Source organism: Accipiter gentilis, chromosome 14 (genome assembly GCF_929443795.1).
Source record: "Accipiter gentilis chromosome 14, bAccGen1.1, whole genome shotgun sequence".
Lineage (NCBI taxonomy): Eukaryota > Metazoa > Chordata > Aves > Accipitriformes > Accipitridae > Astur > Astur gentilis.
Genome location: NC_064893.1, coordinates 24,107,292 through 24,123,894, shown reverse-complemented (window position 1 = coordinate 24,123,894; position 16,603 = coordinate 24,107,292). Strand labels below are relative to the sequence as shown.

General features: G+C 41.8%; 1 protein-coding gene across 2 annotated transcripts in view; it reads left to right on the top strand.

The window, feature by feature from the left end:
* Positions 1-16,603, top strand: part of PREX1 (phosphatidylinositol-3,4,5-trisphosphate dependent Rac exchange factor 1) — a 179,341-nt gene that overhangs the window by 120,276 nt on the left and 42,462 nt on the right. For both annotated transcript variants that reach the window (XM_049816575.1, XM_049816574.1), the window contains exons 12-14: positions 1,568-1,671; positions 2,368-2,417; positions 13,807-13,882. In XM_049816575.1, the coding sequence (XP_049672532.1) occupies positions 1,568-1,671; positions 2,368-2,417; positions 13,807-13,882 (230 nt within the window). The remainder of the gene's footprint in view (positions 1-1,567; positions 1,672-2,367; positions 2,418-13,806; positions 13,883-16,603) is intronic.

Sequence of the window (16,603 nt, the reverse complement as noted above, 5' to 3'; positions counted from 1 at the left end):
AATAGCTTATGCAGCTTAGAGATTCCACTGTATACAAAAAGATATACACCAGATCCTGCAAATTCTGTTTTATTCTGTGAAATTAAGGAAAAATATCACCAAAAGCAGGAATCTTAATTAAAGACCAGGATGCTCTATGTAATGAGGGAAGGTCTTAAGAATTTCTGGTCTCTGTCTTCTGAATAATTATGCTGCCCATTCTGCAAGGGGCAGACTAAATCTCAAACTGAGTCCTGGTACTTCTGAGTCTGCCTAACCCAGTTTAATTGTCTTTAGTCATGCAGTGCAATCAGTTTTCTCAGGTTAATCAAACTCAGGCTAAGATGCATCTTAAATAGTGTAAATCCATGTTTTCTCTCAGTTCATCGAATGCTGTGCCTATGCTACCAAATACTGCATCCAAAATATTCAAGGGTGCTCCAGCACAAAGTGTTGGCCATGGTTTTGTTACATTGGCAAAGGCAGGAAAGACTACAGTGTCTAAGCTACCCCACCTTATCTACTGTCTGCTTTGGTTGCTCTTCTCTGGATTTCCTCCTCCTCCTCTACATAGTTGTAACCGGTCTCCATTAAATCAAGCTGTGAACAATGGCATTTCTTTACTACATATTGTAAAATCTGGAAGATACTTTATTACTTGTTTTGAATTTGAATAGTCATTGGCACTTTTTATTTATAATTACCACTTATTTACTAATCAGTGACACAAATAATTTCTACTAGTTACTAAATTACTATCCTCAGTATGAGGGTTTCCTACCTCCATGTTCTATTGAAATATGTTACCTTGGAATAGAGACAGGATAAACCTACATATAATTGGATATAGACTTCAACCCTCTTCCAATCTGGTGCATTGGATAAATCTGTTTGAAACTGGGTATGGTTTTCAACTCTTTTCTGATTTTGGCCTATGCTTCTTTTGAAATGGGTCCTTATGACACTGAAACATCTTTTGTGTCCTTGCCTTTAAAGCCTATCAGTATATATAGCATTACCCAATAAGATTTTAACTGCCCTACTGTGGCATAGGTACTCTGGGTGAAAAAGCAGTCTCTCAAAAATACTAATTTTTAGAAGAAACTCACTAGTAAATACAAGAACCATGGTAGAAGAATACCTCTAACAGCTGTAGTTTCTTCCACCAGCATGCTTCTGCTTTTGGAGTTGTGGAACTTTGGGCAACTGCAAGAATGACTTTAGCGCTGTGGTAACTGTTGTGGGAATTTGCAGGCACCTTGTTCAAAACTTACCGAAAAATGTCAAATGGTCCCATTTGTCTTCACAAGGACTGTTTCTAAAGCCTTACATAAATTGAACCTGGTGTAAAAAGAAGAACTTTCAATTTTATTTGAGCTGCAGTATTTTAGAAAACTGCTTTTGTTGGTGAAGCTATTCAGAAGTGCAGATAAGCATGTATATACACAATAAGGGGAAATTTGAAGAGCTGAGTCCTCTCTTCAGAAAATGATACCAGCAAATACTTAGGTGTAGACATACCAACTGGCCTATGAAGAACATGGCAGGGGAGAAAAGACTAATTTTAATTATCATACTGTTGTTTTAGTTTCAGATAAGCATCAGTTTAAGAATGAGCAGGTGATGTACAGATTTCGCTATGATGATGGAACGTACAAGCCAAGAAGTGAGTTGGAAGACATCATGTCCAAGGTTTGTATTATCATTCTTAGTTGGAACCTTGTGATTTGCAGCAAAAGATTTTGCTCTGCCTCTGAATGTTGTTGACCTGTTGTATAGGAGATCTCTAATGCCGTTTATCTTTGTTGTATCCTAATGCCATAGGAGACGTTCTAGGGAGGAGGAAGCAGAGCTTAGCAATAAATAACAATACAGTTGTGGCTGCACCCAAGACTGCTGATTACAATCCTAATATAGTAATGAAAGGTCTTAAAAGAAAACAGTAGGCTATAATACAGCATGTCTGTTGAAAATCTGGTTGTTATGGTTCAGGGAGATAGAAGAGATCAATATTTAACTGCTGTTCCTGATAATTGTATGTCAAATGAGTTCTGTTGATCCCATATCTGCCCGTATACCTTTTAATAAATTTGATTTCTTCTTATGGACATCAGTTTGTGGGTTAATTGTGAGGAGGAATTAATGGAGAAATTGTTGGAATGGAGGTGATTAGAGATAAAAGAACAGATCTTTTTGGCTTCTGGAGGCAGGAAAAGAAGAAAAAATGTTTGACAGGGAAGATAAGGGAACTGTTCTGAAAAACAGTTAATCAATAGATAATTCCAGCTGAGTAGAGATGTCAATGTCCAGGTTTTGCTAGCTTTAGCTAGTCAGTGTTTCTCTGAAAAGGAAAAAAACTGATAATACCATTTATTTTTCCTTCTTCAGGGTGTAAGGCTCTACTGCCGACTACACTGCCTATATACTCCAGTAGTAAAGTAAGTTCACCTTCATGATCCTCTTCTATATATTATCTGGCTTTGTTAAAAGGATGACATGTTACTGTTGAAATCTTTCTTCCTTCTTATTATAAAACAGTAATTTTCTGCATTTTCTCAGCTCTTTACTACCCTTCTATCTCCACAGTTTAGATCTGTAGTTTTACTTCTGCTGGAGGATGTTGGAACTGGGTTCTGGGAGACTGAAAGGCTAATGTTACGGTCTTCCTGACATTTGCTTCCTCTATCAGTTCCTGCGAGCTGTTAGTGTGACACAAGTTTATTTGTTTACTCTGGCATTTTCTGTGAGTTAAAGTGGGTGTGATTAACAAGCAAATACTGATTCAGGGCAGATTGTGTGGTGTGACTTTAGCTGCTCTATAATTTGGGTTATAGAAAATGTAAACAGATGCTAAAGTGATACAAGCAGATTCCAATGTGATGCTAGGATTCTTTCATTCAAAGCACACTAAACGAACAAAACCCAATCTGAAGTGGAACAACACCTGAAGCTGTAATTTGAAAAAACCCTGAAAATTTTGGGTGGAATGTTCAGAACTTGGCTGTGTAATAATAAATGCTAAAGAATTGAGATAATCTGCAAGCGCTAGTTAACTTTCTTCCCAGATCCCAGGAGATGATTTTCAGATGTTGTTCGCTTACTGTGACATCAGATGAACATTTCTGGCCTATAATGGAAACGACCGTGAAGCATGTAGGTGTTGTGTTAAGGTGTTTATGATTGAAAATCAGGCATTTTCACTTAGGAGAACTTCATTTTTACATACAAAAAACTGATGAGGAAGGAAAAAACCTCTGGCGGGCATGGCTGGCGTCCCAAATTCAACAAAACTAACCTCTTGTTAAAATCTGTTGTACAACTGTCCGTGAGTTGTACAACAGATGTTTCAGTGAGAGATGGCTATTGGCATGTTAAAAGGAACTGCAAAGATAGTTACAGTTCATCAGTCATAAATTTGCTTAGTTATATCTCTGGGGTTTTTTTCCCCCAGAATAGCTGTTCTACAATAGTATAGATTTCAGTCAGCCTAAAGGGTACGGAGAGAGCAGGAAAGCATGATGCAGCCCTTGGTAGGCAAAATGGTTATGTATATGCATGTGTGTATTTGCACATACACATTTCACCTCTTAAGATGGCAATTCACATGCAGAGTAGGAGTAATGGTAAGTGAAGCGCAAAAAACTTCACTGACCTCAGGGTACCCACAAACTGAAAGGGATGTGGTCTTATGCTTGAGGGAATCAACAAGGAGAAAATAACTACCATAGGCCTGTCTTGTGGTGTTTTATCAATGTTCTATTTTTGTAATAGAATCCCAGCTGGAGAATCTTCTAATATCAGGGTTAATCTGTGTTAGTGACAGCATGAATGTAAATTGTATATGACTAGTGAAAAATAGCAGACTCTCAGAAATCTTAGGATCCTTCTGGATAGACTTAATGTTCTCAGTATGTTTAGGCTCTTCTTCCTGCCATTCTCTTTCCTACTCATTCTTCCTTTTATCTCCCTGTTAGAAAACTGAATCTCCTATGCTGTCATCCTTTCATGTCTTCTTATCATGTCTTTTTGCCTCTGACAAGCCTAATGTTAGCCTAAAGGAGCTAGCTTTTAGCCAAGTTAGTTGTTGTCGTGGTTTAACTCCAGCCAGCAACTAAGTACCACGCAGCCGCTCACTCACTTCCCCCATCCAGTGGGATGGGGGAGGAAATTGGGAAAAAAAAGGTAAAACTTCTGGGTTGAGATAAGAATGGTTTAATAGAACAGAAAAGAAGAAACTATAATGATAATGATAACACTAATAAAATGACAACAGTAGTAATAAAAGGATTGGAATGTACAAATGATGTGCAGGGCAACAGCTCACCACCCGCCCACCGACACCCCGCCAGTCCCCGAGCAGCGATTCCCTGCCCCGCCCGCCCCCACTTCCCAGTTCCTAAACTAGGTGGGACGTCCCATGGTATGGAATACACCGTTGGCCAGTTTGGGTCAGGTGCCTTGGTAGTGTCCTGTGCCAACTTCTTGTGCCCTGGCTGGCCATGAGAAGCTGAAAAATCCTTGACTATAGTCTAAACAATACTGAGCAACAACTGAAAACATCAGTGTTATCAACATTCTTTGCATGCTGAACTGAAAACACAGCACTGTACCAGCTACTAGGAAGACAGTTAGCTCTATCCCAGCTGAAACCAGGACAGTATCCACCCCTTATTCTATACCATTGACGTCATGCTCAGTTCCCATACCTTTAGTTACATCCTGATTAATCATCACCACCTTTCCAGTCCTTTGAGACATATGAACAATGATATATATATATATATATATATATATACACACACACAGAGAGATATTATTCCTTTAGTTCATGAGTTATGTTCGTAAAACATTTGTTGAGTTCAATTAGTTTCCGACTCTGGGCTCCATCTGTCATACCAGTGTGTCTGGGCAGGAGGAATTGTGCAAAGTCCTCTCAGTCGGTAGAGCAGAATTGGGCTTCAGTGCGGTGTGACGAGCAGTTGACATTTGACGTAGCAGGAGGATGGTGTGCACCGTTGGATTGTTGCATGCTGGAGTCAGTTCTGTTTCCATCACTATTGCGTTTTGCTCAGTTTTATCGCAGTTCTTTCTTGCTTGATCCAAGTGATTCTTACTATAGTACTATGGATATAGCATATAACAATTATAGTAATGATAACATACAGTAGCAGGGTTATATAGCAACTAATATCATACAGTTTAATTTTGGCTATTTCCACCTAAAATCAAATCCCCTTGAGGCACACATCGGACTTCTCCATCTTTTCGCATCACCCACCAAGTGCACCCAGGCCCTTGAGCAAAAGCAATCCCACGAATGGGTTTACCTTTGCCTGAGGCAGGAGTAACCCAGACTGTTTTCCCTAACATATTTTTCATGTGCACTACAGGGACTTTATCCCCTTCTACAGTATGTAAAAATTCTGATTGGGCAGGGCCACTCCGATTGGCAGATCCTCTGGTGTTGACTAACCAGGTGGCTTTTGCTAAATGTGTATCCCAATGTTTGAAAGTTCCACCCCCCATTGCTTTCAATGTAGTCTTTAACAGTCCGTTGTATCGCTCGATTTTCCCAGAGGCTGGTGCATGATAGGGAATATGATACACCCACTCAATGCCATGCTCTTTGGCCCAGGTGTCTATGAGGTTGTTTCGGAAATGAGTCCCATTGTCTGACTCGATTCTTTCTGGGGTGCCATGTCGCCACAAGACCTGCTTCTCAAGGCCCAGGATAGTGTTCTGGGCAGTGGCATGGGGTACAGAATATGTTTCCAGCCATCCGGTGGTTGCTTCCACCATTGTCAGTACATAGCGCTTGCCTTGGCGAGTTTGTGGGAGGGTGATATAGTCAATCTGCCAGGCTTCCTCAAATTTATATTTCAGCCATCGCCCTCCATACCACAGGGGCTTTAACCGCTTGGCTTGCTTAATTGCAGCACATGTTTCACATTCATGGATAATCTGCGCGATAGCGTCCATGGTCAAGTCCACCCTCGATCTCGAGCCCATCTATATGTTGCATCTCTTCCCTGATGGCCTGAAGTATCATGGGCCCACCGAGCCATAAATAGCTCACCCTTATGTTGCCAGTCCAGGTACACCTGAGCCACTTCAATCTTGGCAGCCTGATCCACCTGTTCGTTGTTTCGATGTTCCTCAGTGGCCCGACCCTTGGGTACGTGAGCATCTACATGACATACTTTTACAACCAGATTCTCTAGCCGGGATGCAATATCTTGCCAGAGTGTGGCAGCCCAAATGGGTTTACCTCTGCGCTGCCAGTTGCTCTGCTTCCATTGCTGTAGCCACCCCCACAGGGCATTTGCCACCATCCATGAGTCAGTATAGAGATAGAGCACTGGCCACTTTTCTCTTTCAGCAATGTCTAACGCTAGCTGGATGGCTTTCACCTCTGCAAACTGACTCGATTCACCTTCTCCTTCAGCAGTTTCTGCGACTTGTCGTGTAGGACTCCATACAGCAGCCTTCCACCTCCGATGTTTTCCCACAATGCGACAGGACCCATCAGTGAACAGGGCATATTGCCTCTCATTTTCTGGCAGTTTATTATACAGCGGGGCTTCTTCAGCACGCGCCACCTCCTCCTCTGGTGACATTCCAAAATCTTTGCCTTCTGGCCAGTCCGTGATCACTTCTAACATTCCTGGGCGACTGGGGTTTCCTATGCGAGCCCGTTGCGTGATCAGTGCGATCCACTTACTCCACGTGGCGTCAGTCACGTGATGTGTAGAGGAGACCCTCCCTTTGAACATCCAGCCCAGCACTGGCAGTCGGGGTGCTAAGAGGAGCTGTGTCTCAGTACCAACCACTTCTGAGGCGGCTCGAACTCCTTCATACGCTGCCAGTATCTCTTTTTCAGTTGGAGTATAGTGATCCTCGGATCCTCGATATCCTCGACTCCAAAACCCCAGGGGTCGGCCTCGGGTTTCCCCAGGTGCTTTCTGCCAGAGGCTCCAGGTAGGGCCATTCACCCCAGCTGCAGTGTAGAGCACATTTTTAACATCTTGTCCTGTCCGGACTGGTCCAAGAGCTACGGCATGAACAATCTCCCATTTAATTTGTTCGAACGCTTGTTGTTGTTCAGGGCCCCATTTAAAATCATTCTTCTTCCTGGTCACTTGATAGAGAGGGCTTACAATCAAACTGTAATTTGGAATATGCATTCTCCAAAACCCCACGACACTTAAGAAGGCCTGTGTGTCCTTTTTATTAGTTGGGGGAGACATAGCTGCTATTTTGTTAATTACGTCCATTGGGATCTGACGACATCCGTCTTGCCATTTTATTCCCAAAAACTGGATCTTCTGTGCATGTCCCTTGACCTTACTTTCCTTTATGGCGAAACCGGCTTTCAGAAGGATTTGGATTATTTTCTTCCCTTTCTCAAAGACTTCTGCTGCTGTGTTGCCCCATACAATGATGTCATCAATGTATTGCAGGTGTTCCAGAGCTTCACCTTGTTCCAGTGCAGTCTGGATTAGTCCATGGCAAATGGTGGGGCTGTGTTTCCACCCCTGGGGCAATCGATTCCAAGTGTACTGGACACCCCTCCAAGTAAAGGCAGATTGTAGACAACACTCTGCTGCCAGAGGGATTGAGAAAAATGCATTAGCAATGTCAATGGTGGCATACCACTTGGCTGCCTTTGACTCTAACTCGTATTGAAGTTCTAGCATATCTGGAACGGCAGCACTCAGCGGTGGGGTAACTTCATTCAGGCCACGATAGTCAACGGTTAATCTCCATTCCCCATTAGACTTCCGCACTGGCCATATGGGACTATTAAAGGGTGAGCGAGTTTTGCTGATCACTCCTTGGCTCTCCAGTTGGCGAATCAATTTGTGGATGGGAATCAGAGAGTCTTGGTTGGTACGATATTGCCGCCGGTGCACCGTCGTGGTAGCAATTGGCACTTGGTGTTCTTCAACGTTCAGCAACCCCACAGTCGAAGGGTCTTGAGAGAGACCAGGCAGGCTAGACAACTGTTCAGTGCCCTCCGTCTCCAAGGCACCTATACTGAAAGCTCATCGATACCCCTTCGGGTCCTTAAAATACCCCCTCCTGAGATAGTCTATGCCAAGGATACATGGAGCCTCTGGACCAGTCACAATGGGGTGTTTCTGCCATTCATTCCCAGTTAGGCTTACTTCAGCTTCCAATACAGTTAACTCTTGAGATCCCCCTGTCACACCAGAAATACAGATGGATTCTGTCCCTTTATAACTTGATGGTATTAGAGTGCACTGTGCACCAGTGTCTACTAGAGCCTTATACTCCTGTGGGTCTGACGTGCCAGGCCATCGAATCCACACAGTCCAATAGACCCGGTTATCCCTTTCCTCCACCTGGCTGGAGGCAGGGCCCCTCTAATTCTGGTTAGAGTATTCAGTATTCACTTCTCGTAGAATTGGCTCAGAAGTCCCTTCAAGAGGATCGGAAATAAAGTCAGCCCTTCTACTCTGTTTGGAAACTGGAGCGGCATTTTTCCTGGTAGAATCCCCTTTTGTGGTGGTTTTTCCTCGCAGTTCACGTACCCGTGCATTTAGGACCGAGGTAGGTTTTCCGTCCCATTTCCTCATGTCCTCTCCCTGATCACATAGGTAAAACCACAGGGCACCTCGCGGTGTGTACCTTCTATATTCTCTCTCTTGGGCAGAAGACCGCTCACTCCTAATAGCTGAGACATTGGTCCTTACAGGTGGGGAATAGGACATATCCTTTTTGAATTGCTGGAAATCCTCGGACAGCTTCTCCACAGCTGAAATGCAGGCTTCTAGGGAGGAGGAGAGATTTTCTTCGTATTGACGCAGTTGGCGAGCCACTTCCTCCACTGTTGGTGCCTCTTCATCCTTCCAGGACATTACTGCCAATGCGTTGGCATAGGATGATGGTGCGCTCCGTACAAACTTCCGCCACATGGGTCGTGTGCATTGGACTTCATCTGGGTCTTTGGGTAATTGTTGGTTGTCCGGGTCATGATGAATCGCCTCTAGCACAGCTAATTCCCTCAGATATTGAATACCTTTTTCCATGGTGGTCCACTTGCTTGATTGACATATAACATCTTCCTTAAAGGGGTACCTTTCCTTCACACTTGACAGGAGTCGCCTCCAGAGGCTGATGGCTTGTGTCCCTCTTCCAAGTGCCTTGTCAATGCCACCTTCCCTGGCAAGTGATCCCAGCTGCTTGGCTTCCCTACCTTCTAATTCCAAGCTATTAGCCCCATTGTCCCAGCATCGGAGGAGCCAGGTGATAATATGCTCACCTACACGGCGGCCAAAATCTTTTCGCAAATCCCACAGCTCACTCAAGGATAGGGACTGGGTTATTACCTCTGGTTCTGCCTCTTCCTCCGGTTCCCGTGATGACCCTGGTTCACTATTATCCTTCGCTAAGCGAACTCATTTTTTTGTATATTTCCTTTTCTGTACGGGGGCAACCGATACTGGTCCACGTTGGTCCTCTGGTTCAGTTGCAGTATCACTCGCCGGGTTCTGGATAACCGCAGTGTCTGTCACCGAGGTTTGGGTAGCAGCAGTGCTCCTTGCTGGGCCTGGAGGGTCCGCAGCGCCCATTGTCGAGGTTTGGGTGGCCGCGGTGGTCATCGTTTCGTTGTTAGGTCTAGAGACTTTCTCTTCCCTTTGAGGGTACTGAGTAGTGTCGAACAGGGCTCGATAGGCATGGGCCAGGCCCCAGCATGTTGCAGTGATTTGTATCTCTCTGGAGCTGCCGGGGTGTCAGCATACCTTTTCCAAATATTTTACTAGTTCTTCTGCATCCTGCACTTGTTCAGGGGTGAATTTCCAAAACATTGGAGGTGCCCACTTTTCTAGGTACTTGCCCATACTACCCCACACACCCTGCCACTCATAATTATCTAGCCTTGGGGCACATCTCTGGGTGATCTTCTTAAATAGCTGTTTAACCTTAAATGAGAGCTGAACCACATTCAGAAGTATGCTAATTCCTAGCAGTAGGGCTAGGACTGTGCTAGTCCCAACACCCCAGGAGTATTCAAATTTTCCAAAATTCTCCAACACCATTGTAACTGGACTAAAGGAGAAAGGAGAGGGGAAGAAAGATACCCCACCCATAGACTGATTTTCCATGGATGAAAGGTAAATGGTATAATTATTAATAATTTCCCACAGGTGGCTCCTGCCGTATAAAGGTGACAATGCTAAGTGCAAATATCGGATTAATCCCACAGCCGATGACTTTATCATACCATAAACCAGTGTTATACCATACATCAAAGCAAAAATCCACCTCACACGGATGATAAGCAGTAGAAGAGGAACTATATACAGCAAGCGAGGTGATACATAACAGAGCTTTAAAAGCCAGAGCAACAACTCTAAGAACTCATAAATCAACATAATGAACGCTTGGAACAAATTTGTTTTAACAAGCTCTGGTCAGGTTTGTCGTTATCTCAACCCCTCGTGCCCCACGTTGGGCACCAAACTGGACTGTCGTGGTTTAACTCCAGCCAGCAACTAAGTACCATGCAGCCACTCACTCACTTCCCCCATCCAGTGGGATGGGGGAGGAAATCAGGAAAAAAAAGGTAAAACTTCTGGGTTGAGATAAGAACGGTTTAATAGAACAGAAAAGAAGAAACTATAATGATAATGATAACACTAATAAAATGACAACAGTAGTAATAAAAGGATTGGAATGTACAAATGATGTGCAGGGCAATAGCTCACCACCTGCTGACCGACACCCCGCCAGTCCCCGAGCAGCGATTCCCTGCCCTCCCCCCCCGCCACTTCCCACTTCCTAAACTAGCTGGGACGTCCCATGGTATGGAATACACCGTTGGCCAGTTTGGGTCAGGTGCCTTGGTTGTATCCTGTGCCAACTTCTTGTGCCCTGGCTGGCCATGAGAAGCTGAAAAATCCTTGACTATAGTCTAAACAATGCTGAGCAACAACTGAAAACATCAGTGTTATCAACATTCTTTGTATGCTGAACTGAAAACACAGCACTGTACCAGCTACTAGGAAGACAGTTAGCTCTATCCCAGCTGAAACCAGGACAGTTGTGCAAAGCCTATTACTTTCTGCTGTGCCTTTGGACCACTGCTTTATCTGCCATCTTCAGATTGCTGATCCCTGCAATCATGCTAGCAAGATTGGTGAGGCCTACTTTTCTGGTGCAACCTTCCTTCTAGAAAATTGGCAAAGCTGCTTGGAGTAGCAGGTGCATATGCCAAGAGGATCTGGAGGAATCATAAATCTCAAAATTCAATTATTTCATTGACAACCTTGGGACCTAATTTTGCTTAGTTCCCTGGAAACCTGGGAGTTGCCTTTATAATTTTCTTTAAGTAAACTCTGACACTGATGTACTTTTGAGGACAAGATGATATACCCCACTGGAAACAAAGAATGCTTCTTTGGGGGTTGATACGTGAAAAGTAAAACATTTTGAAAAAACTTAGATGTAGAGAAGGTTCTGAATATGTCTCTGATCTACTTCAGGGAAGTTGTAAGGGTGGGAGAACTTGCTCCCACTTGCACATGTGATGGTCAATACTTCAGTGAGTAGATGGCCTAGACCCTGTGAAGAACATTACATTCCTGTAGTTTCTGTAGGGCAGCAAGTTTCTGCCAAAATTTCAATTGTTTCCACATCTATATTTGACTATTCATCTGCAGCTCATGGTTCTGGATAATATTCTACAATTCATGCTGTACTCCTGTTCAGGCTAGATTTAAATGGGAGGAAAAGTCAGTGAACTAGTGTTGAAATATTCACCCTGACAAGCATTTAACTACAAGCAGTGAAAGACTGGGCTTTGGACCAAGATCCTGATGCCAGCTTATTCAAAACTCTAGCTCTATGTATGTCAGCATCTATATGAAAATGTTGGGAGTTGCTTCTCACAGTCTGGAAACTCCTACTCATTAGTACTCAATATTTTTATGTTTTCTTTTATTATTCCAACATTTCAAAAGCACATTTTCTCAAGATAAGGGGGGGGGTGGGGGAACTACCCAGAAAACTCCCACAGCTTTGTGCTGGGTTTAGCACATTACTGGAAGACAAGTCGAAAAATGTGTGTAAGCACTATGAGGAAAGCTTTTGTTCTGAGGACACATATTTCTGGAAATGCTGTCATTTTGTTGTTGTTGTTTGGCTGGTTTTTTTTTTCCAAGTTCTGAAAGTCCTGCTTCCCTTTCTAATTTCTCACACCCTGCATTCTGCAAACACACAGGCATTTCTGCTGCATTTATTTACAAAAGCCAATCACAACGTGTTTGTATCTGTAGGTGATTAGTAAAAGGAACATGAGTAGGACGAATTTTAGATGGTGGTTTCGTGTTAGATTTTTAGAAAAAAGGAAATATCAAATAGGGTGGTTCTAATGAAAGAGGCTGATTTGACAGAACTGAAGAATAAAGTCTTCTCTTGAGCTGCTGTATAGATACATCCGGACTGTAAAACAGTCACAGTGGCTGTGAAAGTTTCCTTCCACAGTCATGCCAGTGGACCTCAAGCTTGAAATAGAAGGACCACCTCCAAGGGTGAGAGAGGAATTAATTCTTCATAGCCCATTCAGCATTTGGCCTCTCTACTGAGACTCTCAACAAGAGGGAGCCAATTAATGCAAATTAATTGTGGTAATGGCTTTTGTGATGTGGAACTAGGAACTGGATCAAGACCACAGAACTTGTTTCACAGGGGCCAGTAAACAGCCTTAAAATGGAAAGAGCTTTTCATTCTTTCATGAACTGAATTAAATCCAGTGACCTGAAGGTGAAAGGTGTTAGAGCCCAATGTCCTGAGTCACATAGTCCTCTTATATTTGTATCAAAATTCTTTAGAAGTATTTTATGAAAGACTAAAAACATCAATTATCTCCATGGCTCTGAGAAGAAGAATGGAAGAAAACTGCAAAAAAGCAGCAAGTTACAATAGGATTTATTTTCCTTATTTCAGGAACAGTGCTGCTCTCTACAAGGGCTATGTGTGAGATGGTGCAAGTTGTGTTACAAGACCTAAATACACTACTTTTTTTTTTTTTTTCCAATGGCTGTAATTATCTAATGCCATAAAAGAACACTGTGTACTCTATTTGTATCTGGCTACTCTGTGATATTTTGTTAAAAGAAGTAAAATCTGAGCAGGTGTGGAGAAGTGGGAACATCTCTCTTGACAGACTAGGCTAAAAGATGCTTAATTCAGTGAGCCTAACAAAAAGGGGGCACAGAGGGAATATGTAGGGTCACTGTCTATGAATACATTGATGGGTAAACACTAGAGAAGAAATATTTAAGCTTATAGATGGGGCTGGTAGTGAGCCAATAAATGTAAACTGGACATGAATGGATTTAGGATGGAAGTTAGAAGATGACTTCCAGCCAGAAGGATGTGATTTGCAACAGAACTGATGGTGGCAATATTCTACCCTGAGTTAAAGCAGCAGCTCAGTATATCTGTGAAAAGAATGTCCTGGTTGCCTCTGGCAGGAATATGAGCTCACTGAAGATGGCTTGAAACAACATGGAGAGAAATTTGAAATAACACTGCTCTGTATTGATCTGAAAGATCTCCCTAATTCAAGTTGTTAGAAAAGTTTAAAAACTAGTTCTTTCTTCTAGAGAAAAAAGGATATCTGTTTCTTATTCTTTGTCTTACTAATTTGTGGCTGGGAGTCTCATTTTTTACCCCATTTATAATTCTTCCTTCCTCAACTTAAAAATATTAGGTCACAATAGTATATGTAGGTTTACAATGTAAAAGAAATGTTTACCTTTTTTTTCTGATTTTCCCTGAACTCTCTCTCTTAATTAGAGACCGTGATTACCACCTAAAGACCTACAAATCAGTAATCCCTGCAAGTAAACTGGTGGATTGGCTTATTGCACAGGTAAGAAAATTTTAAGATACTACTGTCATTGACAAGGAGCTTAATTTTTCAGTTCCATTTAAAAGTAAATAAAACACATTTATCTAGAGAATATTACAACATAATAAATATATTCTGAATCTTTGAATTTGTAATCTTATGCTCTCTGTTATTGTTCATTTCGTGAAAACTTGTTATTTGGCAGCATAAAGAGGAAGAAAGTTCTTTGTTAGCCCTAGGATGGAGAACTGGCTGTTTTTGGGGATCTTTTCTATTTCTTGTGATATTTGGAAGACATTTAAAGTAATTTTTATCTCATTTAGTATAGGTGTGGTACAGTTTTATTGAAAAATGAATCTAGAGTTTTACACCAACAACTGCACTGTTGTCCTTAGAAATTGTAGTTGCCCCACATTTGCCTTGTAATTACAGAGAAGAGCTTCTGGCTTGGGAAATTAAAAATTTAGCTGTGATATTCTAAAGCAATCTAGAGGGAGAGTGTGCCATGTTGCTCACCATTACAAAGTCAACTGCACATTCTGGTTTTGTCTTAAATGATGGTCTGATTCACAGTCACTCTAACTCCTGTACTGCCAAAATGACATAAAGGGAGGCTAGTTTGAATGAGAATCAGACCTCTGACAACCAGGGATGTTGTCCTTCAGAAATGTTTCCTGCAATAGCATTTGACATCCTCCTACATTAATAAGATTGATGTGATTTAGGGTTGTTCTGTGCCAAATAACTGAATGAGAATGGAGTAGTCAATTGTTTTCCTGTTATGAGCATAGAGGAGAGCAAGGATATTAGTACTGGTTGCCATATCAGTTACATGTGATTTAAGTGTGTCTTCTTTATGGAAAGCTGAGGGGGGGGCAAAGTCTGCTTTGGCCAAAGAAAAGAGATGTAATCAGGCTAATCTGGCCAATATAATAGTTAATCATAGAGCTGTGGACAGTAAAAAGACTCAGCAAAGTAAACCATCAGCTCTTGGTCTGGAAAAGGTAGCTCATTTCTTTCCCAGTTTTTCTTCATTCTGGTAGGTTAATGTGGCTGTTAGTTCTCCTGTTTACTGAACTTTACATTAAGATTGAACTAGAATGTACTAAAGCCAGATATGGAGATACAGAATACTCTAATTTTTTTTTTGTATATATGTGCATACGTATATGTATACAGATGCAAAGATGAGGGAAATTTCTTCTGTGCTCAGTTAAAGGGGAACATTGTTAAACATTTAAATCACTGTCTGTGACTTAGATTAATTCCTCTCTATGTGGCTAAATTAATCTTTGCTTGTAGATCCTTACAAATAGTAATTTTCATGGGGGTTTGCTTGGAGTTTTCATACGAGATTGAACTATTTTCTAGCAACCATTCATACTTTGGCCATATTAGCTAACAACATATTTTAGTGGGAGCTAATGAATACTCAGCCTTTTGCAGAGTAGTGCATTTATTAACTGCTCAAATATCTACCTTTCAGTTTAACTTTAGGCATCTCTTCTTGAAAATCTTGGTGATGGTGTCTGATCTGATAACTACCTGTTACACAAAAATGCTGGGATATATTTATTTATGTTTCTGACAATCAATTTGCATGATGATTTTAGTTTAGCAGTGGTGCACAAAGAAAGTGAAGACTATTGTTTCTGTTAGATTTATTGACATAGGGATGACTGTCTTGAAGGACAGTCTCTCTCATTTCTGTTTGCAATTCAGACTATAAATGCCAGTAGGAGCCCTCCCTAATAAGAAAACTGCTTTTCATTTCCTTGACCTTTACAAATATTCATAAGACTGAACAGAGCAAAAGAGTAAGAACTTCTTTTATAATCAAAGAAATGGTGTCAATTGTATTTCATACTCTGGTCCTCCTACCTGGAATTTGTTGGCTATTATACTTCCAACATGAGATAATTTGGGTCCTCAGCGAGGCTTAATCTTGTGTATATTTGAACAGTTGTATTTAAATGCGATGTATGTTGTTATCCCCTATGTATTGTATGCACTCAGAGTCTGGGACTGGATAGGCAGTAAGAGCTGTATTATTAGATGTGCAGTGCATTTGTGGCTCTGTAGATATCAGGGGTCTGCAGGAGCTGAGCATCTCTGACTATCAGGTTTATTAATAAAGTGCCCTGTGATATGCTAACACAGATTATTCACTATGAGGGAGTTTTTGCATGAGAGGGAGGATGGTCAAGGGATTTCCTAGTCACTTGGAGATTTGATGCTGAATTTGCTTGATGTCTTTTTATTGTTTATAGCTCTTCACAATAGCTGGATCCTATTGCAGTTATCCCCATAGTATGTCTTAGCCGAACTGTGCATGAAACACTAAAATAAAGCTTTAAGTATGATAGTGGAGAGAATCACATATGAGCATAAGTGCTCATTGGAGATGGAAGTGTTTATGCCTCTTCTAGAGGCAAAAAGTAAAATCCTGGAAAACATAATGCTGTATTAGAGTTCTCTGTAGTTATTACTTTAGTGACCTTTTGAATGTAACAGAAATGGTTTCAGCAGTCAGAGCCTGAAAGGAGAAATATCTGATCCATATCAATGGATTTAGACTGAAAGTGTCTGTGAATTATGTTATAGTCTCTACGTATATTTAGAGGTAATCCTTGAAGGGAAGGGGTTCATTCTTTCATTGATTCTGGACCCTCTCAACTTCATTTTACAAACTAATATTTCTCCCACTGCCAGTAGGCTGAGAACAAAGAGAAACACAGACCT